General features: G+C 36.7%; 1 protein-coding gene across 50 annotated transcripts in view; it reads right to left on the bottom strand.

Moving 5' to 3' along the window:
• LOC143160220 (uncharacterized) overlaps positions 1–24,588 on the bottom strand; it is a 60,435-nt gene that overhangs the window by 12,403 nt on the left and 23,444 nt on the right. For 31 of the 50 annotated variants that reach the window (XM_076337830.1, XM_076337846.1, XM_076337871.1 and 28 more), the window contains 37 exons: positions 24,380–24,415; positions 24,001–24,042; positions 23,687–23,716; positions 23,397–23,432; positions 22,957–23,001; positions 21,635–21,667; positions 20,086–20,106; positions 19,794–19,832; positions 19,625–19,666; positions 19,410–19,445; positions 19,249–19,284; positions 18,860–18,904; positions 18,220–18,249; positions 16,927–16,962; positions 16,244–16,285; positions 16,003–16,044; positions 15,041–15,082; positions 14,482–14,523; positions 12,146–12,187; positions 12,005–12,043; positions 11,435–11,473; positions 11,075–11,116; positions 10,934–10,972; positions 10,362–10,400; positions 10,189–10,233; positions 9,652–9,717; positions 8,771–8,809; positions 7,119–7,157; positions 6,413–6,451; positions 6,116–6,154; positions 5,790–5,828; positions 5,493–5,531; positions 4,685–4,714; positions 3,162–3,203; positions 1,237–1,275; positions 451–489; positions 132–170 (listed from right to left, as the gene is read on the bottom strand). In XM_076337830.1, coding sequence (XP_076193945.1) covers positions 132–170; positions 451–489; positions 1,237–1,275; positions 3,162–3,203; positions 4,685–4,714; positions 5,493–5,531; positions 5,790–5,828; positions 6,116–6,154; positions 6,413–6,451; positions 7,119–7,157; positions 8,771–8,809; positions 9,652–9,717; positions 10,189–10,233; positions 10,362–10,400; positions 10,934–10,972; positions 11,075–11,116; positions 11,435–11,473; positions 12,005–12,043; positions 12,146–12,187; positions 14,482–14,523; positions 15,041–15,082; positions 16,003–16,044; positions 16,244–16,285; positions 16,927–16,962; positions 18,220–18,249; positions 18,860–18,904; positions 19,249–19,284; positions 19,410–19,445; positions 19,625–19,666; positions 19,794–19,832; positions 20,086–20,106; positions 21,635–21,667; positions 22,957–23,001; positions 23,397–23,432; positions 23,687–23,716; positions 24,001–24,042; positions 24,380–24,415 — 1,449 coding nt within the window. The remainder of the gene's footprint in view (positions 1–131; positions 171–450; positions 490–1,236; positions 1,276–3,161; positions 3,204–4,684; positions 4,715–5,492; positions 5,532–5,789; positions 5,829–6,115; positions 6,155–6,412; positions 6,452–7,118; positions 7,158–8,770; positions 8,810–9,651; positions 9,718–10,188; positions 10,234–10,361; positions 10,401–10,933; positions 10,973–11,074; positions 11,117–11,434; positions 11,474–12,004; positions 12,044–12,145; positions 12,188–14,481; positions 14,524–15,040; positions 15,083–16,002; positions 16,045–16,243; positions 16,286–16,926; positions 16,963–18,219; positions 18,250–18,859; positions 18,905–19,248; positions 19,285–19,409; positions 19,446–19,624; positions 19,667–19,793; positions 19,833–20,085; positions 20,107–21,634; positions 21,668–22,956; positions 23,002–23,396; positions 23,433–23,686; positions 23,717–24,000; positions 24,043–24,379; positions 24,416–24,588) is intronic. The other 19 variants (XM_076337854.1, XM_076337868.1, XM_076337878.1 and 16 more) reach the window with 14 other exon arrangements.

Here is a 24,588-nt window from a genome sequence, read left to right as displayed (position 1 = left end):
TGCTACAGAGAAAGATTTACTGAGAAGATTTTAGACTAAAATAAAGCTAGGGTAGACAGCCAGGTAGACAATGAATAAACTACAAATTTACATAGGTCAAAACTACAGAAGTGGGGTCTATTGGTACTTACTTGTCCATCATAACGGCTGCCTCCATAAGAAGATGACCCCTGGAAAAATATTGAAAATCAGTTATTTCTGAATATCTAATTCATGGAGACGAGCAGCAAAGACATCTGTATTTTGTTATTTGACTGTTTGTAATCTTGCCAGAATAAGCTCTATATTTTTGTCTTCCTTGAATTCACAATATTACTGCAGAGAATAGATCACCATAAAGTTTCTTGAAATAATAAATTGAGATAGCTCTCTGGATAATCCTTTACTTGATAAGAGTCAAATAATGGCAAAACGAATATATCGTATAAAATATTAAAAGTAAGAGCTTACATGTCCACCATACTGGCTAGGTCCAGAGGAATATGAATCCTGTAAAGAATACCAAATAAGTGAATAACCTGCTGTAGGATTTCCTGAAATCAAAACATGACCCTCCCAGGACAATAGGAGGAAGAGAGCAAGGTAAGCGTGAAGGCAGGCGAGCAGGACTTTCAGTATGCTTTAATAACTAGAGTTCAAGCCTTACAAGGTAACTTGGGGAAATACCCAAGGTCCTAAGCAAGGGTGGAAGGCAAAACAACCCTACTGCTTTGTTTGTGTGACTTGTTGGGAAGGTTAAAGCAGCATTCTTTCAAGTGCTTTCTCTGCTCATTTCTGGTGAATGGCATTTCTTTATTTGGAAAGCTGAATCCTGGGCCAAAGCTAGCAGTAAAATACTGGCTACCTAACAGGACTCTGAAAACCAAACTAAGCCAGTTTACTGAAACCTCATACAAGAAGAGTTCTCTTTAAAGAAGGGAGATTGGATTTGTTTTTCTTCTTAATGGAATTAGGTCCACTAGGAATCAAAAATGCTACATTTTGATTCATTCTTTCCCCACACCTATTTTTTGTGTGAGCTTCATTATGCAAGTTTCACAAAAACAAGGGCACTGTTTGCTAAAAAAGCCATCGTGTATAATTTTAGGACATATCGAACTCAATGACGAATTTCATTTACTGAGTTTTTGCTCTTTAAACATAGTTCCCATATCAAAACTGAATTTAATTAAGTTTGTGAATAACCATCATTTTCAGAAGTGGCAAGCTGGCGCTCCTTTTGGAATGAGTGCTTACTTGGCTACTGTACTGGCTGCCTCCAGAAGAAGATGAGCCCTGGGGAAAAAAAACAAAACAAAACAAAAACAACCCAGTTATTTTTCTCTAACAGAACTATTTTAAAGCAAAACTCCTTGAAGGACAGCGGTATATAAATTTCTATTTTTAACTTTTTTGCTTAAGTTTAAAATCTACTCAAAACGTAAAATCTAGCCCTCCCTACTTTGTTAATACATCTAAAATTTAGCATGTACCTGTCCACCAGAATGGCTGCCTGCAGAGCCCTTTCAGAAAGGAAACACCAGTTACTTCACTTCAAAGGATCTGACTGAAGGATAGGCAGCTTATTTCTTTCAGTTTAAAATCAGCACACTGAAGAATGACATCCCCACAAAAAGCTTTTAATATTCATTCTTGCAGAGTACTACAGACCTTTTGAGTACTCTGAGCTTCCACAGGATCTGCTAAGCTCAGAAAGAAATAAAACTGTTTTGTGTTTAGTATATAATGTTAAGCATCTATCGGAAATGTGTCCTTCATAAGGAATCTTAACTGTGTAAAATAACTTTTCAATTGCCCTGTAAAGAAGACATTAAAGACAATGTTCTGAGGTAGACTGCAACGTATAGTTGGGGGAGAATGAAGATCTACATTCAGGATGCAAAAGCCATTCTCCCACGCTGAGGTACTGGGTGCATCTACGCATTAAAGTACAGATCAGGAGTGTGCCTTTGAGACAAAACTCCTGATAGTCCTGCTCACTGTAGTTTGTTTTGCATCATGAAGTGGTCTCGGAGTGAGTTAACTGGATGCCTTTCAGATTAAACTAAATTGTAGAATGATCTCTAGGGGCACACTTAATGCATTCAGGTAGTAAATGGACTTTTGGTCCATGGGATCAGACCAGAGCAAACTCTTCCTGAAACGTGTATAGTGTGGCCATCAGTTCATCAGCACCGATTGTTTCACTCTGCAGAGTGAAACAATCCTAGCAGTTGTCAGTACTTGTCGCTGTAGACACAACCACTATGTTCCCTCAATCTTGATACACAATCCCTGATTCTGAACTGCTGTCCAAAGATGGCCAAGTCAGTAAAAAACAAAAAACATCGGTCCCAATTGGAAGTTTCAAAGGAAACAAATCCCAACATCAGTAATATGAAGGATATAGAACACAGGTGGGTAAGAATATTTTCCTGACTGTAGATATATACACATTCCTCCTTCCTACACATTCCTCCTACACATTCCACAAGACTAGTCCTATTTATCATTTAATATTAATTTTTGTATGGTACATTTAGGTACCTGTGTCCAAGCCAGCATTATATCAGTTAGCAGTCTGGTAATAATGCCACAGACTTCTATGCTAGATACAAAAAGACCCAAATGTTTTTTCTCCCTTTAGTTCAGTACATACAGAGCTCCAGTGACATACACAGCATGACTTTCTAACACACGATGAACAGAACTGGTCTTGGGAATGCTGTAAACAGGTCTCTCCTGCAAAAGAGTTCTTATCCATTTGAGAGGGCTAGCATCATTAAATTACTGATCTATGAATACTAACCTTTCTTGCAGTAAATGATCTAAGAGGAATACAAACACATAAATCCATGTCCTTAGGGGATATTTTGACATAATTCCAAGGAAGCCAATGGAACTGACTCCCGAAGTAAATATTTATATTGTTACATACCTGAGTTTGTGCCAAACACTATTTTTCATTCAAAGACTTCTCTTTGAATGAATACTATTTCAAAGGGAAAGAGAAACTGTGAGTGCGACATGAATGCCCTGTGTGTATTTAGAATTATAACTAAGGTAGGTTACTTTCACAAGTGTATGACTTCCATTAGGTACTGACTCTTTTTAACCTCTCTAGCCATTATATTGACAAAACAAACACAGGGCACACTTAAAAGCTGATGAACATTGCTTACGTTTGCAGAGGAATCACTTCTGACTAAGGTAGGGGATCCACTCTGTAAGGTGGGGGGAAGGGAAGAAAAAAAAAAAAAAGAACAATTAGCCTTTGTCTTTGATCATAAACTAAAAATGAAAAAAAAACTTTAGAATGCCTGTTCTATGGTATTTTAAAGGAAGAATATCACAGTCTGAAATTAAATTACATGTACACTTCACTTACTTTTCTTAATTTGCCAAGAGAGCATATAGTCTTTTTTGGCCTGGAAGACCGTATATCACAAAGTATAATTTTGTATCTACCCATGACTCATTGCCTAGAAAATAAGAACGCTACTCAGGGTGCAGGAATGTCCTTTACATACTACATGTTGACTGACCACATGTGATTTTCTTTAGAAAGCATGTATTACACTATTTCACAGTCTTTAAATAATTTCATATGGACTCAAAAGCAAAATAAGAAGTGGCTCAGGGTTTTTGGGGGTTTTTTGGTGGTTTTTTTTTTAATTTGGTAAACATTGATTTCTGAGACAATTTTTTATGGTTGGCAATTTTGTAGACTTGATATTATTTTAGCTTCCCTTCATGATAGATCTTTTGTCATTTAATTCTGCTATTTAATGCAATTTTTTTTTTTTTTTTTGAGAATTGATAAACATCTCTGTAAATACTGTATGGTAACTGAAAGTCACTGCTCAGAGAATACACCTTGCTGTATTCTCAATACAACTCAAATACAACTTTGAGGGTTCCTGGCTTATATCAGAAATAGTGTGGCCAGCAGGAGTAGGGAAGTGATGGTGCCCCTGTACTCGGCCCTGGTGAGGCCGCACCTCAAATACTGTGTTCAGTTTTGGGCCCCTGACTACAAGAAGGACGTCGAGGTGCTGGAGCGTGTCCAGAGAAGGGCAACGAAGCTGGTGAAGGGTCTGGAGAACAAGTCTTATGAGGAGCGGCTGAGGGAACTGGGCTTGTTTAGTCTGGAGAAAAGGAGGCTCTGGGGAGACCTTCTTGTTCTCTACAACTCCCTGCAAGGAGGTTGTAGCGAGGTGGGGGTCAGTCTCTTTTCCCAAGGAACAAGCAATAGGACAAGAGGAAATGGCCTCAAGTTGTGCCACAGGAGGTTTAGATTGGATATTAGGAAAAATTTCTTCACTGGAAAGGTTATCAAGCATTGGAACAGGCTGCCCAGGGACGTGGTTGAGTCACCATCCCTGGAGGTATTTAAAAAATGTGTAGATGTGGCGCTTAGGGACGTGGTTTAGTGGTGTACTCAGCAGTGTTAGGTTTACAGTTGGACTCGATGACCTTAGAGGCCTTTTCCAACCTAAATGATTCTATGATTCCGCATTCTTCATCTTGGCATAATGAGAAATAACTCCTACCATGTCAGTTATATGTAAGTCACCAAAGGAACAATGAATATAAAATTAACAGTATATTCAAAAAAATAAGTTAGAAATAAATAGGACCACAGATAATTTCCCAGTTAAATAATTTAGTAAAAGAAAATGTATAACGAACCAGTAACACTTACAGAACTTCCCCCAGAACAATCACATCCACCCTGTAAAGAATGCAGAAAATATTTAAGATATCAGGAGCACACGACTGAAAGGGACTCCAGTTACAACTCAAATTACTTCTACCATCGCAGGTATGCAAGTCGTAAAGTTACATTCATACTTGCCCAGGTATGGAAGCCATAAAGTTACATTCATACCTGCCCAAGTGCCCAACTTCTAGAAATTAGTCTATTTTTTGTTCTCTTCATCCTATGCAACTATTCCTGCACTTACTGCTCTGATGGGGCAAAAAGCTTCTAATTTTGTTATCTTCAAATTTGTTATCTATAATCTTTACCTTAAAAACCTTACTCACCAAAAGGACCAGTAAAAAATTCTGAGTGGTACTACAGAAAGCAATTATTTTTTTTTCCTAGAGAGGCCAGAGCACCTGGAATACATGCAGTACTCTTTCATGCTACAGATGTTACAGAAAATAGGTGATTTTTACTCTGATAAAACTAACTGAGAGGTGGCCAGGGGTTCACTATTCAGTGTCTCACTTTCCACATTCAATCTGCATGAAATGTGTAAGAAAAACGTTTAGCACCAAAGCAGGTACAGAAGCTCAAATACAACTGCCATTCAGACAGCTACTACTGGCTACTCTGGCCTGTGGGATGTCTGAATGACACAGAAAAAGAAGATAACATGTTGCTGAGGCTTTGGGCAAAAAGGACAGTGGCGAAGGAAAACAGTTCTTGTGAAGGAGACACGCAATGGAAATTGTGAGTGCCTGACACTAGCACAACTGAACGGTGTGGAGAAAGAAAAACATACCTGTCCACCAGACTGGCTGCCTCCTGAAGAATTTGAACCCTGTAAATGTTATATTTTTATTTAAAAGATTTTCTTAAAGTTTGACATATATATTTGATTACAATGTATTGTCTTTTACTCTCTAAACTATGTTTGAAATGATCTATCTGGTTAAGAACCCAATTTTATCTATAGAAAGATTAATAAGGATAAAAAAAAACCCCAGTAGTCTGGAAACTTAGGTATTACCAACCTGGTAATATTTTCTTGAAATATGTACATTGGGAAAAAAAACAACACTGAAGAAAAATTTCCCACCTGCCCACCATACTGGTTGCTTCCGGATGAGGTTGAGTCCTGAAAAAAATAAAAATCACTTAATTTATATTTAAAAAATATAAATTAATACCAAATATTTATGACTTTTATTTGTTTCCTGGTGTTAGAACATCAGTTAATACATTAATTGTATTTTGACCACTCTGCTTACACTTGGACTTTTACATAGAGATATATAAGGAAAAGGTGTTTGAGTACCAAATGAATCTTGCTCCCAGATAAAAAATTGCTGTAATACAATACGAGGACTCAAGCTTTTGTATAACAGATACTTCAGGTCAAAAATACAAAGAGTTAGTATTTACCTGTCCACTGGAGTAGCCACCACCTTGAGAAGATGATCCCTGCAAAAAGTAGACCCAATTTATTTTTGCTTAAAATGGCTTCTGGAAAACAAGACTATGTTGTTGAATAGTCATACACACTTTTTTTTTTTTTTTTAAAAAACAGTTTGCCAGTTGGTTTCACAAGACATGATGCCAAATGTCATGAGAAATTCTAGGAGACAAACAGTTGGGTATAATTTACTCATCAGGATAATTTTTAAATATAACAGCCATTTTGGAAGGGAACCGCAAATAATGAATAAAATAGATGCTTACATGTCCACCTGACTGGCTGCCTCCTGGGGAATAAAAATCCTGGAAAAATGTATTGAAATTACATGAAAAAACCCAAAAACTTCCTTTCTTTTATAGTATGGAAAAATCAGGATGGAAGCTGAACACTCTTCCTTACTTCTCCACATTCCTTAATTTTCTCCCATGGATTGTTCAAGAACAACAAGTATAAAACAGCACATGCCCCTTTATGCCTGTTGATAATTGATCATTTGGTGTTCTTATATCTCCAATAAAATAATTTCTCAATCTGTGTCATTTAATTCTCATTAGAATAAATAAAATGGGTGCCGTGTAAAAATGACAGGAAAATGAAGCCCTCATAAGTAAGTCATACAGCACAACAAAGCACAGGGTTTCACTTAGAATAAATGCTGTACAAATCATAGTATTGAAGCCTTCTGCAGTCAAGCAATGACTAAAAAAGCGCAGGAACCTGAACAAGTAAATTGTGGTACCGTGTTTGTAATGTGAGTTTGAGATTCAAGAGCACACCTCAGCATCAGTTGGGATTTTTAGCAGTACTTTAACACTTTAGCCATATCCTCATTCCCTCTGTGCTTGAGGACTTTCTACCCCACACTGGAAGCTGCCACACCAGCTTCCACACAAGATGTAATTTAGGTGGCTAGCAGTTGCCAAGCACTGGGGCAGACACCCTGGCAACATGGAAGGAAGGAGTGCTTACCCGTTCACTCTGCTGGCTGCCAGATGACGAGGTGGAATCCTAAAAAATATTAGAATCTAGTTATTGCATGGCAAATATTTCTTTTTTTTTTCTAAGCAAGGGTGGAAGGCAAAGAAAACTACTGCTTGTTTGCGTGACTTGTTGGGAAGGTTAAAGATGTAGGCTGTAGGATAAGCAGCATTCTTTCAAGTTCTTTCTCTGCTCATTTCTGCAGAATGGCATTTCTTTGTTTGGAAAGCTGAATCCTCATATAGCATAATAAAGGGATGAGATCACATCTCAATCTATATTATTTCCTCTTAGAATGCTATAGGGGAAAACTTCACCACTTTAAAAGCTGTCTTGGTTCTTGTAAGACCTCAGTGGTACACACCAATGTTGGTATACCTTAGTTTCTTTCAGAGGGCCTTGGGGCCCTCTGTAGTATCATATTCTAGCTTTGCTGAACATCCACAAGAAGATTTTGATACAGAAACTGCATGGAAACTAATGACACACTATACTTGTGGCTGAAGTGCACAGCTAAATTTATAAAAACTTGTGGAGAACAAATTTCCTATTAACCAGGACACTGGAAAATAGACTTATTAGAAATCCAGTTAAAGTACAATCAATTACTCAAGACTGACAAAATGAGACATTAAACTTGGAAAGTTTTATAAACAGCTTCACCAGAATTAATAGGAAATATACTTTAGTCAGGAGGAAAGGTATGTTCTTAAAGAGAAAAGCAAACCGTTCTCACCACACTACATGAAAACAGACCATTCTTATGCAATATATAGATGAAGGAACTTGAATCTTGTATGTCTGGCATTGGAAAAACACAGATGAAGTGTAGTGTGAATTGGAGATGGAAAGAGAGGGAACTAGTCTGTGCAGTATTGAAAAGGGAAGTTGCATTGTAGAAAAAGAATAAAATGAGATAATGATTAAGGGTCAAATACGATGTGTTTTCTCAAAAAAACAAGGAAAAGTTGAATTTTAAAATAAATCTGTATTTTAAGAGCAATTAAGTTTGAAAGTCTTAATTTGTGGGAATTGTTATGAGAGTCCAGAATAGTAAACATAATATGGAATATACTCTTAAGGAAATAAATCACAAAAAACAACCATTAAGAACAAGAATGGCTGATCTGACATATTGATAGTACTGTACTTGTAGTTAAAATAGTGTTATTGTATTAAATTAACTCATTGAAAAAGTAGCCAAATTAAATTGCTAGAAGTAAGAAGTATCTGGTTGTTTTGTATACCATGAGCATATACTAACATTGAGTTTCGATGGAAATCATGAAATAAAGGAGAAGAGCTTTCTTTGTAAATGCTGCTTCTAATAACCAATCCAAAAAATGTACGATTGTTACAAGTCAGAACTGTTGTAACTGCAATTTTAATTTGCCAAGTCCTTATCATACCATAGCAGAATAATGTGACATAATTTAAATCCACATTTTCCTTTATCAATAGAAACAGTGTCATTTCAAAGAAGTTATTGCAGAAAATTACTAAACAACATAGATGTTGAGAATGTACTGTGAAGGAGCTCTTGAAGATAAGATGATGAGATAAGGTAAAGGTCCATGTAAGCACCTAGATACTTTAAAAGGCAGTAAATTCCGATATTGATATACTTGAGAAAAAATGCTTACACTGTCATCAGTTTCACTGCCTCCTATAGGAAGTGAATCCTGTAAAATAATGGAAAAGCACTTATTTTCATATAGAAAGGACTCTTACATGATCTTACTTGTGGAGGATATAAAACAGAAGAATAAAAATAACCAGCCACTTAGAATCTCCAACTTTACCTAAACCAGGGAATGTGCAAGAAAAGAAAAAATACTTAACTTTATCTGTTGCTTAAGCAGAAGAGGTTAAAAAAACCCCCCTCCTTATAAACATGCATTTTTATAAGGAGAAATTTTAGATAAAGTTGATTTGCAAAATCAACCATTCTTTACATTCAATCTATGCTTTCTTTCCAGATCCTGCACTAGAAGTAGCAACACGACACAGTTTTCTATGAAAAAGCAATCTAGATTATATGTCTTATTATTTTTAATAAATAATTCTATATGACTTCGGCTGGTTAAAACATATTGCTAAACAAAACATAAGATGGTCCCTACAGAATGATCCCACAATGAGATTCACATCAATAAATAGAGACTTCAAATATAGTATGTGCATTCCCCTAGACTTTCAACAGCTTCTGCATAAGTAAGGCATGTAAAGTAAATGCACAAAATATTTTCCTTCTGAATGAGCTAAGGCATAAATGACAAAGTAGTTAAAGCATTGAATAGTCACAGTGGCAGAGTTAGCAGGATAGTGTATATAGTGCATCACCTTCCCTCCATTATGGAAACATTTGGAGTTGTAAAGGGGTAAATAAAAGTAAAGAGAAACAAAAGGTAAAATGGCATTTCCATGGTCATCGCTTAAAAATCATTGAAATATAGAACCCAGTACACATAAGAACCAACACAGCAAGCTGAAGCTTTTGATGTATGAGGCAAATAATATTTACCTGACCATAAGATCCAGCACCACTATATGTAGAAGATCCAGCACCACTATATGTCGAAGATCCACCCTATTCAGAAAACATAAATCATTTTCATATTGCAAACAGAGTTGGTTTTTTTTGGATGCTTACTGTAGGGATCCCCTTCCGGGGAGATTTAAAAAATATGAATATTTACTTAGTTATCAGAATGGCTATTGACCAACTCATAGTTATGTCCCTGTAAAACAATAATTTAACATATTTTTAACTCAAATTCTATTTCCACTTTTGAAGAGACCTTCATCTTGTAGATAATTCAAGGCTAGCATGTTGAGCAGAATAAACTTTAACGGTTGGAGGCACCCCACGTTTTACTCCCCTATAAACTTTCAGGCTACTTAGTTAAAAGTATATGCAAATTCACTCCGCAAAGAAAAAGAAAACCCACATTCATGAAAATATAGAGAGCGCCAAAATACAGAATATAGCTGTATACAGGAGCTAGGGTATTGGCCCTCATTACCTTTTATACAAAGATTAAAAAAAAGGAGTATTTACCTGACCATAGGATTCACTGCTGCTGTCATAGACAGAAGACCCTCCCTGTACAGAAAACAAAAAAAGTTTATTATTTTGGTTCCCTCAAGAAAGTTTTCCTTCTTTCAAGGGCAGTATAGGAATGAAAATAACAGAAGTCTGTCTTATCTTTACAAACGAGGAAGAACACTTACCTGTCCGTAAGATCCACCAGGATAGAAGGAAGACCCTCCCTGTACAGAAAACATAAAAAAATTTACTGTTTTGTAGTTGAAATGTTCTCTTGAGGAAGACTTCTAGACTGCTCCTGTGCAGGCACAGTGTGACCAGAAAATTTACCTGGTTACCTGGGCCCTCCTGAAAGGAAAACACTGACCAGCTATTTTCTTGCAGACAAAATGTGTATTTAAATACCAGCGTATCCGGTTCTCACTTTACACCCTTTCTCCCAGTTTTGAGCTAACTTTTATGTATCTAAATAAAAATCAAGACCAATATTGTTGAAGTGGAAGAAATCTTCTGGCGGTAATTTTCTTAGCCTGCTGAAATTTGAATTCTGCAAGGAAAGTGCAGATACCATTCTGTACTGTTCTCTGTCAAGCTTCACACCACTGGGTTACATCAGGGTTAATTAAAGTTTTCTACTCTAAGAGACAACTGGTCAGGTCTGTAATTATAGCATGTCATGGCACCCACAATATCAGGAGTGGAGGAACCAGGATGATGGGAGTTTGTGTTACCCTGGTAAGGGAGGGAGAACAACTACCTGTCCATAGGATCCTCCGGGATAGAAGGCAGGCCCTCCCTGTACAGAAGACAGAATGGGTTACTGGTTTATATTTGGCTGCTCCTTCAGGGAAGGTTTTAGGTGGAGCTTCTGAATAGGGCATTTTATCTGAATGTTTACCTGGTTACCAGAATATGTGCTGTGTGAAGAACCTGGGGCTCCCTGAAATGAAAACATAGACTAGCTATTTTCTTGCAAACAGGATGGCGTAAATAGCAATGTACTGACTCTCACTTTAGGCCAATATTGTTAAAGAGCAAGGAACTTTCTATCACTAATTTTCTTAGCTGGATGAAAGATCATTCCATGGGAGTTGTAAACACAATTTGGTCTTTTCCTCTGACAGACTTCATGTTGTAAGTTACAAACGGTTGATTCAATTCTTGGGTGTTATATTTCACAACAGCCACTACATGGGGAATATAGGAATGAAGATAACAGAAGTCTGTCTTATCTTTACGAATGAGGAAGGACACTTACCTGTCCGTAAGATCCACCAGGATAGAAGGAAGACCCTCCCTGTACAGAAAACATAAAAATTGACTGTTTTGTAGTTGAAATGTTCTCTCGAGGAAGACTTCTAGACTGCTCCTGTGCAGGCACAGTGTGACCAGAAAATTTACCTGGTTACCTGGGCCCTCCTGAAAGGAAAACACTGACCAGCTATTTTCTTGCAGACAAAATGAATATTTAAATACCAGCGTATCTGGTTCTCACTTTACACCCTTTCTCCCAGTTTTGAGCTAACTTTTATGTATCTAAATAAAAATCAAGACCAATATTGTTGAAGTGGAAGAAATCTTCTGGCGGTAATTTTCTTAGCCTGCTGAAATTTGAATTCTGCAAGGAAAGTGCAGATACCATTCTGTACTGTTCTCTGTCAAGCTTCACACCACTGGGTTACATCAGGGTTAATTAAAGTTTTCTACTCTAAGAGACAACTGGTCAGGTCTGTAATTATAGCATGTCATGGCACCCACAATATCAGGAGTGGAGGAACCAGGATGATGGGAGTTTGTGTTATCCTGGTAAGGGGGGGAGAACAACTACCTGTCCATAGGATCCTCCGGGATAGAAGGCAGGCCCTCCCTGTGCAGAAGACAGAATGGGTTACTGGTTTATATTTGGCTGCTCCTTCAGGGAAGGTTTTAGGTGGAGCTTCTGAATAGGGCATTTTATCTGAATATTTACCTGGTTACCAGAATATGTGCTGTGTGAAGAACCTGGGGCTCCCTGAAATGAAAACACAGACTAGCTATTTTCTTGCAAACAGACATTTGAGTGAGTCCATTTCTGAATTTCTATTCTTTCAAAATATAACTTTCAAAAAGGACATTACTGCAATCATGATAAGAGAATACAAGTTATTTTTGTTAGAGATAAGGAAACCTTTAGCAGGTATTTTTCTTTTCAGGTTAAAAAACCTGAAAGAAATAGTAACTTTCATTTTAATCTTTCTAATCACAGAATCCTATGTCATACCTGGCAGACTCTGTGTTGTTATAGATGATCATGATCCTGATTGTGTTTTTTTAAAAACTGCCATAATACTGAACTTCCAAAGAGCAAATAAGGTTTAGGAGAGCGGATTTTTCAGCACTTAAAGGAGACTATTTACCAGTACATAAGATCCATTATTACTGTCACATCCCTTTTATATACAAAGTATTCTTCTATGGTTAGACTGCTTCCTCAGACACTATTTGTAGACTGAGCTCTTGTCTTTAGATGAAGCTTAGAGAAAAAGTGTAATAATTGCAGTGTGAGGAATTTGGGGATCCACATAAGGAAACCCATTGTTTCCTTTGAAACAAGATAGTTTAAATATGTATAGGTTTGATTCTTAATTTATAATCTTTTCCAGGTTTGAAGAGACCTTCATGTAACTCATAGCTTTTAAGTTTAGAAGAAGGCTTTGTAAAGGAACTTTCCTACTGGGCTGAAGAATCTTCAAGGAAGTAGATGAATGTCTCTTTTATGTAAGATTTATGAATGCTGGTTTATTTATACACATATATCTACCTATACCTTGCTTTTTTTACTCAGAAGAATGAACCTGCCTATCATGGCCAATGTGTTTACATGCTAATCTTAGGCACTGCTACTGCCATATGTAGAGGATTGACCCTGGACAGAAAATGAAAGTAAGTCCATTTTTTAATTCAGCCTATTCCTTTGCAAAGATCACTGAACTTTACTGTTGGGTGAAGGCAAAGATCAAGACTATTGCTACCTAGTTTATCATAAATTAATTCTATCAGCGGATACTATCACAAACTGAAATACAAGTCTCTTGTGTATCAAAGTGGACACATCTGCACTGAGAACTGGTTTTCTAATGTGTCCAATTTAGATGTCTTATTTTCTTCATGTTGAAAATTATTGTTTGATAGCAACTAAATACACACTCCTCTCCCTGGCCAAGCTGTGGTGGCTTGCCATTAAAAACTAAACCTCTTTTTGCACTAACTTAAGCATGCAAAGAAAAAAGGCCCTATTAGAATGAAAACTTGCATAAAGATGTCCACCTTTTTCTTTGTAAATGGATTTGCTTATATAGCATTACAATCACACGGCAAATAAAAAAGTTTTACTTTGATGAAGTTTCAATATTAGTTATTTTAATAGACTAGTCTATATTTTAAAACATGTGGGTCATGATTACTGCTCAGCCTCAATTATATGAGAAAGGCGGTATTTTACCTGACCAAAATGACTGTTGCTATATGTTAATGACAGTTAAGTTCAGAAAGCAGTAATTTCTTTATACAATTAGTTTGTTCAAATAGCATGCTTTTTTATAGAAATAATAATCCAAAATATGATTGTTGTTGAAATTGAAAATTCAAATATATTACACCATTCAAATGGGTTTATGTAAATACAGCTTCAGTAAAAGCTTTGAAAATAAGTTTTGAGGTAGAAGATAGGCGAGTTTAAAATCCAAGTTCACCTGGCTTTGCCAGAAGCCTGGGAAAGCTAGTCTATAACGCCCATGTAACCACATTCCTTGGGCTGTTTCCTGGCATGGAGGCATTGCCTAAGAGGAAAGCTTATCCAGTGCCACTGATCATGAAATTGCAGTGACTCTCTTTATGGGAAAGAATAGTTTAAATACTGATTTAAGAGATGATATTTTGAAATATTTATCAGATTTTGACATTTTAGTCACAATATTTTATTGCACCAGTCAGAAGGACAAAGGAACCTAAGCTGGATGCAATTAAATTCTGGGGTTACTACAGGTCATATTGACTCTGGTGTTTGAAAGTAGTGAATAATTAGCACATAACAGTCAACTGACAGAGCGTCTGGATTACCAAGCAGAGTTACAGAAAGTTAGTGGCCAAATGGTAATTATGCAGTTAAAGTGGGACTCATTCTTCCATTTCATTCTATATAATTCTATCCATACTAAGGAAGTTATCAATAATGTTTAGTGTCACCCAAGTGTCCATACTTACTAGGTGATTAATTCAAAATACTCCATTATGTAGATGAAAGTATAAACTCAGAAAAGGAATTACCTGTCTATTACCACTGCTTCCATCAGGACAAATGCAACCACCCTATACATTAAAAAGAAGGAAACAATTATTGCTTTGTGGAAGTTTAAAATAAAATCTTATTTCAGATGTGAAACTGTGTTTAGAGGAAGAAAGACTGGGACTACAGAGTAGCTGTGACCCTTCCTATACCTAGAACAAATGACGGGACAGCATAGCCCTATACATTTAACATTTGCTTTGGAAGTTAGACTGATACTACATCTCTCAGTGCTATGTCTCAATGACAGATGCCTCATCAAGAGAGAATTATCTGGGTAGTCAAGAGTACAGAGAATCACCGTTGTGCTCTCACCAATAAACCGTGTGTGAAATTGAAACAGTGTTAAGAAGTGATTTCAGAGAGCCATTTCAGATAAATTTAATCTGAACGGGGTCACTTCATTTACAATTTAATGCATAATATCACCAATCCCCTATGCAAAACTACTGGACTTAAACTCTGACTCCTGAATTTAATTAGTTTAGTTACCAGGAAGCTATCTGGACACGACTAAATAAAAATAGAGAAAATCCTGACCTGACTACTTGATCCACCACCAGTTGCAATAAATGATCCACCCTGTGAAGAAAACAATTATTTTTATAGAAGCATTTTATCAGAATCTAACATGTATAAAATTATGTAGTGAGAAGTAAGGTGACAAACTCTTTGTACTACTTCCCTGCACCAACAAACATTATCTGTTCAGAACTCTCTGTATGAATCACTGTGAAAACATAAATTTGGATGAAACTTAATTAGTGACTGGATACAATACACACGGAATGGGTATCAAGAAAACTAATTAAGAAAACTGTTACTCTCTGGAGCTCAGAGATCTGACTGTGCTATTGAATTAGACTTCAAACTCTCTGAGACAGAGGGCTATGCTAGTGTTGCATCTACATAATGCTGGGCCTAGCGGGATTCCAGATCTCTGGGAAGCTGATGGGTGCCAATACAGTACAAAATATTAAGAAAAATAGAATCAGGTGCCACTCTGGATCAGTTAAATTTCACATAATTCTATAACATATACACTGCTGCAGCAGTACATAAGTCTACAGAATATGAAAGTTGGTCCTAATTTTGTAACAGGAGTACATAACCACTAAGATGTACCCTGTTACCGAATTCTAAATGAAACAGAATTATGTATCTGGCCGTTACCATCACTAGAGCAGGACTGTTTCTAAAAAAAGATTCTAAAACTATTTCTTTTGTGTTTTGCAAACAACTTTTACAAAATGTTATGTAAAGAAACACCTGCAATGCTTACTTGCTTAGTGGAGTGAAGGAACAGAGGAGACAGTATATTCCAGGCCCATTATCATTATTTACAACTGTGCAAAATTATAACATTATAGGGAAAATGCTGCCAAATCAAAATAGCATCCTTCAGCACAGATACATTAGTGGAACCTAATTTCCAGAAATGAAATATAATTTATCAGAAAGCTCCTTGCAATGAGATCATACAGTAGTCACTAAGTTATTACCTGGAGGTTAGTGTGGCTGCTATTCGAAGTAGAAGACTCATTCTGTGAAGAAACAAGAAATGACTCATTTTTCTGTAAGGGTAATGAATTAAAATACATAGTTCTATTGGAAAAGAACTACCTCACCCTAAACAGAATACTCTGTTGTGGAAACTAGATCCTTATTCTTCTTTTTGTAGGTAATACACCATGGAGCTGTAACACCAGCAGTAGTTCAGAAAAAGTGACAAGAATGGTTTACCTGTACGTTATAGTCTCTTCTGCTCAAAACATGTGATGTATCCTGTAAAAAAACAAAGACATTTACTGTTAAGAGATGAAAACTCTATGATCAGTGACAGGCCTTCTTTTTTTCCCCGTATTATTTATTTATAACAACTCCAGACCCTTTAATGCATACATTGAGTAGGAATGCCTTATTATAAAATAAAAGGTTATTTGCACATAATTTTTATAGGCTACTGCTGAGTCTGACTTGAAGCTATACAATACACATATCCGTATCTCCTCCACAACATGCTGAGCACAATAGATTCCCAAACATTATTCCTTCTTACTTCATTATTGTATCTTACTTCAGTTAAAATTTTAGCTGTCCTCTGTATGACACTCATTTAATTTTAACTTCGGCTTGGACCAACTCTGTATGTGCTTCCTGAAGAACAGAAATTTGAGCTGCCTTATACCTCATAGCAGGATTTTGATGTCTTTTTTTTATATATATATATATGTCCTTTAAAGTTAATACACCCAAAGAGCAAATAGCCAAGCTATTTTATTTTACTTTTTCCTTAAATAGGAGAATATTAATTAGGACAAATGTAATTAGGGAAAAATTAGGCATAATTGGGACAAATTAGGTATAGTTAGGGCAAAAATCCTACAAGCAGTAAGAAAAGAAAAGAAAAAAAAAAAGTTACTTACTCGGGCAACAACTTTCTTCTTTGCACAACCAGAACTCTGTAAAGGAGCCAGAAGCCAGTAGCCAGTTATTACGTTATAGATGCAGCTATCCACACAAAATACTTTCAGCAAACATCTACCTAAACTTGTCAGGGTGGCATATTTTGGGACAGGAAAATGTCCAGAGCTATCATTTTACTATCAGTAGGAGTCTTAAAAAGCATATTCTTCACCTGTTTTCACCTTATCACTCATCAGAACTTCATTAGAAGTTCCTGCCTAGCAGAGCCTCCCTCAGCTCAACCGTTGTGGTTTAGAGAACAATCTGTACAATGATTTTTTTTTTTTTTTTAAACATCCCCCACCCTTCTTTGTGAGAATGTTTAGAAGCAAACTCTTTTACAATGAAGTCCAGCCATACGCACTGGATAGGGATAACCAAGGGAATAATAGCATCTCTTGTGAACAAAAGAGGAAGTGATGAGACTCTTAAACAGGGCTTGCTGCTGAAGGATTTTTTTTTTTGCAGAACTTTTTGCATTAAACTTAATGCAATGCATTCAAGGTAAATACAAGCAAAACCAAAAGATGTTTTCAGAAGGCCTCCTTACTTCCTAGTATACATGTTTGGTGCAGTATTAAAGTACTAGAGAGCAAAAATAGGGAAAATAATGAAGCAGTAAAGTGTATGGCTGACAACTGAAGGCAAGTAGCTGACGACAGAAGGTTACTCTAGATGGCAGTAAAACAAAAGGAGGCTGTAACAGATGGAAAACGCTTCTCTACGAAGAGAAAGTAGTACAGAAAAATGTCATGCATTTACACAACAGTGTATTTGCTTCGTCACAATCTATCCACGTTAATCACAGTTTTTGCTTGTAGGACAGATGGAAAGTCTTGACAGAGAGAGTATTGCCAGGGGATAAATGTTACTTTACAATACTAGCATATATGCAAGTTTAAATTAGAACAAGTGGAAAAAGCTTGAGGTGGCTATGTGCCTCAGGTACACAGATGGTTAATTCCCAAGCAACTATCCAAAGTGCATATACTGCAAAAAAACCTGTTAGTATATATTCTTAGGAGTATTGTGCAGTTTTAAATAATTGTGCAGCAGCCTTGAGAACAGCTAGAAGGGACTGAGTACAGAGAACTAGAACATCACATATCTCATTCTTTAACTTTTTGAAGAGTATTATAAAGCAATCATACACTACAATTAGAGGCCCACAGGTCTAACGTAGAAGTGTTCAGTTACTAACACTGTCATTAATCATAAGAATTTGAATACTAGAGAAGAAAAAAAGCACTTACCTGACCATTGGCACTATAGGTAGTGTCATTCTGGAAAAGAATAAATGATTTCCTTCTTTAAGAATTATCTAAATACAGTAAGCTTACAGAGACCTGATTCTTTCTGATACTGCATACAGACATAACAAAAATCATTTGTTGCTCACATCCTCCACAGCCTTGCCTAAATTTGTTTGAAATCCTACCATTCCAGTCTGAAAAACATTTTAATAGCAACCTTAGATTGGTAGAAATGTAACATGAGAAGCAGTGGAATATCTGCCACTGTATATCCTCTTTTCTTTCATTGTATGTATTTAAAGCTTGTCTGTCTATGGGATTTTCTTTTTTTGGAAAATTACTGTAAAATGTATACTTAGATTTTAGGCAAAATCTTCTGTTTACTGCAAGGCCACTGAAATTTTTTATCCGTATTTCATTTCATCAAGTTAAATGCATTTAAAAGCACAAAATGTATCTGTAAACACTTATATGACAATTTTCAGTAAGAAAACATGCAATTGCTGAAACAGCTATTAGTGTGGGAACTCAACGTTCTTTCTGGATCGTTCTGCTCACAAGACTGCATCTAGCAGCGCAATATTTTGCCATCTACATGAAAAATGTTGTGATGAAAATATATTAGAGAATGCATACTCACATCATCACAAGCATTGGGATTATCGTCTGAGAAATCTTGTGAATCCTAGAAGGACATCAGATATCAGTTATTTCCTCACAAAAATGGATTGTTAAAAATACACTTTGATGTTGTACTCTGCAAGACAGAATTGAGGCTCATGCAAAGAAAAAGCTGAGTTAAAGTAAAGTAAGATCTTTATAAGGAAAATAAGGAGCCAAATACATGGCTGCAATAGTTGCTTACAGGGAATGTTCCATTCTTCTGTAAAGAAAAAAACCCAAACCAATCCAAAACAAAAAGAGCACAGAAACTATTATGTTTTATTACATCTTTGAGAAAGATGATGCAGGGACTACAAAGATTAGCATGAAATAATATATAACTAGGAGAAAGCAAGAACTAGTTACCTGACTATCATAATAGTTGTCTGAGGATGATCCACCCTTTAAAAGAAACAAACACACACACAAAAAATCAGAGAAAATTAGGATATAGTGAACCTGATTTTGAGCAGAGGCTAAAGCTTGTATGAAGTGACATACAAGTAGGGAAATAGAGCATTACTTACTTGGCCACCACCATAGTTTTGTGACGAGGATCCACCCTATAAAACAAACAAACATAAACCCTACTTCAGAAGAAACTGTGATTTTGTTGGGGGCTGTAAAGCTCGAATAAACAATTGCCTGGGATTCATTTGAACAAATACAACTTTCTAGATATCTAGATAAGTTATCAGATATTATAAAAGTCTTTACGAGGAGAAAATCAAGGTCTACCTACCTGGTTGCCACCATAATTTTGTGAGGATGATGATCCACTCTGCTAACACACACACACAAAAAAAAATTAGAATTAATATTACAATATTGCAGATCGGATATTGATCAGCCATTGTGGAACCTGTGTGAAGTAAAACCTCAGTGGGAGGAAATAATAATCTAGAACTTACTTGGCTACCACCATAGTTTTGTGAGGTGTATGATCCCCCCTGTGAAAACAAAACAGCAACAGTTATAATGCTGGAGAGCCGAATTTGATCAGAATCCACAGAGCTAGCTTTATTAGGTTGCTGAGTTCTTTCTATGTAAGTGGAATTTCAGGGCTGATAAAAAGTATGTTTGAAGAGAGGCTAGAGCTGGGGAGACCCTGCAAGAGTCTATACCCTCACGAGCAGGAAAACTATACTCTGGATTAGAACCGCTTAAAAAGTTTTTACCAATGGATAATAAAGAGCTACCTACCTGACCACCCTGTGATCCATCCTGTAAATTAGACAAAAATTATGCGTGCCTTAGACACTTACTGTTTGGCTATGGATTATTTTTAATGAAAGCTATGATACTTGCTTAGGAGGAGTAAGGAGCAGAGGCAGATACGCAGTATAGATATGATTTCTAACGTAGTAAGCATAGATTGCCAATAGTGCAAAAGTAAATACTAGTTGAGACATATGTCAAGGAACCACAAACATTTATCTTTAAGGAATGCCTAGTACACAGATGAGTTTCATTCTGAACGGTCTTTAGAGAATATATCTTTTTTTCTCTTGTAGAGAACCTAATTTATACAAATGGAATGAAAAAATCCCCTGGTAGCATTATTACACAGAAAGCTGTGAGCTGTGAGATACAGTGCCCTTGAGAAAAAGGTTTTAAATAAAACACTCAGTATGTTTCAATGTGCCTTCTTTAGAAGAGGAATGTAACTCCTTCAAGTGAAATCAGAAGAGACATTTGTAGACATATTAGCGTCAAAAGTCCATAATAAGAACAGTGAAATCCTGAGCTATTGAAATGAGTGGGATGTTTGCCATTCACTAAAATGGGGCTGAGATTTCATCGAGAAGAGGCAAAGGAAAATGAAATCAAAAGTATTCTCTTTCAATGTTCTAGCAGTTTTTAGAACAAAAATTTAAGTGTTTCCTTTAGTCTTAGAAAGAAATAGCTCCTCTTTATAAAAAAAACTTGAAAAGCTATTATAAAATAATTAGATACCTATTTCATATATTATTCTTTCAAGTTACAATAACATATTACCTACAGTGTATTGTATATACTATACCACATTATAATAATATTATAGCAACACCTATGTTGTTTGTGTATTTATAAATATAGTATATATTTATATTGCTAAAACATGATATTTGTTAATACAATGAATCTATCCAATTTTTCTGTGTCTTGCGAAAAATCAGTAAGAATCAAGAGAAGTATCATGAATAAAAAAAGAGAAAAATCTATTGCTGTTTTCTTACTAATTTTTAACATTTACAGAGATTGTTTCATTAAACATAGCAGACATCTTTTAGGATGTCTGGTTTTTAGAGTTCCAACACTGAAACTTGTAACAAATACACATGTAGCTATCTATACTTCACTGCACAAACTGAATGAATTGTTAAGCCAGTCTCCTTCAGGAACCTCAAGCGGCAGTCCTAAAATATTTTCTGACTTTTGATGGGAAAAGTCCACAGAGAGGCTGGTGAGCTCCAGCCCTGATTTAAGTAGTGCCGGTTGAACAACTCTGCAGCGGACTTGTTCTTTCCAGAATCTGGCCTTAATATCCTGTAGAGCTAGACATTTCACAGACATAATGCTAGGAAAAAGGGGGAAAAAAGACCCCAAGCCCCTGTGATGCTCCTGTGTATAGGAACATAGTGAGTTCTAATCCCATAATTGGTAAGATTACATGGATTTGCAGTCTATGAATCTGAAGTCGGTACTAATTGAGTTAGTGGCAAAATTAGTTTTGGATGCGTCTTAAAATCAGAGGAGGAAGGCCATTTACCTGGTGGCAGGGATTGCTATCATATGAAATACCCTGTTAAAAAACAAACAAACAAACCAGAAGGTAAATGCCCAAATTTTCATTTTCTTGCAAAGTAATTAGATTTCTTAAAATTTCTTATGTGAGAATTAATGTAACAAAACTCAACATAAAACTTTACAGAGGGTGAGTTTAATTTTATTTAACCCTTTAAGTCTGTGGCTTTACCCTCTGCCACTCCCATACCCACATACTCACAAGCACCAAGACACATGCACACAGATGATCAAAGCAGGACTACTTGTGTGCCACATGGAAAGCGAGGTAAGCTGGCAACTGAAGTCTCTCTGTATCATCCTAGTTCCTTGATTGGTAAAGATGAACTGTTTGGGTTTTTTTTTTTGGACAGTCCTTTTAGGAATCAACAGTTACTGTTGTGTGACCATCTACCTCAGAATGTTGCTAGATTCACTCATCATAGATCTTAGGCAACACTGCTGCCCAATGCCTTTCATTTCCCCATTTTGGGTATATTTTGGCTATAGCCAGTCTTCCTGTTGGGATAACAGGATGAGAAACAGTACACGCAATGAGTTCTACCCTGGCTGTCACCCTCCCATTATTAGAGCACAGGTCTTCTGTTGGTAAGTCAACCTGTGACACAGCTTTGGTGGAAGTAACACATTCTTCAGTGTTTATCAGTTTCACTGCTGTTAACTGTGTCCTTGTACTGCTGCTTATGATGTTTTCACATGCGCTTCCATTCATACTTAACTCATATCAATCCTAATATTTCTGCTAAAAATTTCTGTGTTCAAACTTCTCTCTGATCCTCATTGCTTTCCCCAATACATTTATTTGAACATGGGTTTACTATCATGGCCTCATCCATCATCCCTTCACCTGGGATCTCATCACTGAAGACACCATCTTTACACCGTTGTAGGCATATACAAGTTGAAATGGAACCAGGATGAAAACTACTCATCTAATTCTTATTCCACAAGAGCCACTCTCTGATCCTATTCCTTTCTATAGGAACTAAATAGAGCAACATCCAAAAACCATTCCCAAGCAATGATTTTATCTGTTTACTGAGTAGACAGATGAATCACTACTTGTCCGTCTTCTGTGTGTAAAACTATATGGGAGAAGCCACTTCATTTTGGTTACAATGACCAACAATATCAGCCTTTCTTGATCTCTGTGCTAGATAATTCCATGTAACAGTGAAAACAAAAGATTCCAACTAACAAATATTATATAACATATTGAAAAAATATGTTACTACTACAAAGAAAGCTGAGTCTAGTTTTCAAATAGTTTGGAGAAAGAGGACTTACTTGTCCACAACCACCACTGCCACCTGAAGAAGCAGATCCACCCTGCTGGGAAAAAAAAAAAAGAGCAGCTCAGTAACCTAAATATTCCTTTTCCTTCTCTGTTTCAAATACAGAAATAAGTTTTAAAGAGCTTTAGCTGCCTGACTGCTTAAAAGGTAGAAGATCAGCTAATCCTATTGTGAATTTTCTTGTAAAGTTTTGTGTATATTGAATATTATAGTGCATCAAAAAGCTGACACCTACATGCAGTCATTTCTATGAGGGAAAGAGTTGCTTCAATGAGCCTATTGTTGTAGACCCATATGAAAAAAAGTTCACAACTCTTACTTCTATTGAGAACTTACTAAATTATTTCAAGAAACAAACAACAGAATTCTCAATACATATATGGGAACATCACATAAATGTTGTATTCTGACTGGTGACTGACTGATGCTTACCTGGCCATAGGAACCGCCACCTTGTTGCTGGTAGCCCTGTAAGAAAGGCAAGAACTCATTTGTGAGCAAAGCCATAGTCTTAGCACAGCCGTGACAGAAAAGCCCATTTCCACTAAAAGTTCCTCCGCACTACGTTCTTTTTCCTTCACGGTAATTCAGTGGTACAAACCAAAATCAAGGACCACTCAGCAACACCAAGAAGGAAAAAAAACCCAACCAAACCCCAAAGTCCATTTACAAAGCAGGCTCCTACAGAAGAGGTCAATGCATTGCAGCAAAAAAAGTATCACCTGGCCAGAGGACTGGCTGCCTTGGGAGCCCTTTAAAAAAGAGAAGACAATTACCACCTTGACAAGGAGGCTTCAGTAAAGGGTGTGATGTTCACAGAAATACAGCTGCACAAGGGTTTCCCAAAAAGGCTCTTCCTGAGCCAAAGGAGAGTACGCTAGCATCTGTGCAGCAGACTGTCCTATTCTCAGCAAAAGCCATGAATCGAATCAAGACGCAGACTACCAAAGGAAACATCACTCTCAAAAACCTGCCAGTCGTGCTGGTCACAGAGAGGACAGTGAAGAACTTCCTACAGAATATCCAGTTTGCTTACCTGGCCGTAAGAACTGCTGCTGCCCGAGTAACTTGGCCCACCCTAAGACAAGGACACCATTGGGTTACTTCCCTTTTGTAAGGGGTCCAAGCCTGCATTAGGAAAAGCAAGCAACTACATCCTAAAGCTGTGCAGGGCAGTATGAAGAGCCCGGACTTCCTCCTGGCCTTCACAATGGTGCTGAGAGCCATGACTTCACGTGCTGGGATTCCAGATAAAGAAGTAGCACGTGGATAAATTTTGAGTGTGAGAACACACACTTTCAGAGAAAACATCCCTTAAAGTTCAAATTCTGAGTGACTTTTAAGTGCTTTTGCAGTGCCATGGCACTCCACTTTCTCAAATGCTGTATTCTGACTGGTGACTGACTGATGCTTACCTGGCCATAGGAACCGCCACCTTGTTGCTGGTAGCCCTGTAAGAAAGGAATTATTGATTCATAATTATTGTATTTGTGAAGCAGACGCCTCTCTCATGTTTGTCTCTTTGTGGGGGAAAAACCCAGAATGAGACAGAGAATGTACAGACTCTGCTGCTTAACTAGAATTCTTTTGGTATTTCTTTTTCTGGATGAACATCTGATCACAG

This window comes from Aptenodytes patagonicus, chromosome 5, assembly GCF_965638725.1.
Source record: "Aptenodytes patagonicus chromosome 5, bAptPat1.pri.cur, whole genome shotgun sequence".
In the NCBI taxonomy this organism is placed as follows: domain Eukaryota; kingdom Metazoa; phylum Chordata; class Aves; order Sphenisciformes; family Spheniscidae; genus Aptenodytes; species Aptenodytes patagonicus.
Note: the sequence above shows the minus strand (reverse complement) of the source record. Positions and strands in the feature narration are given on the sequence as shown.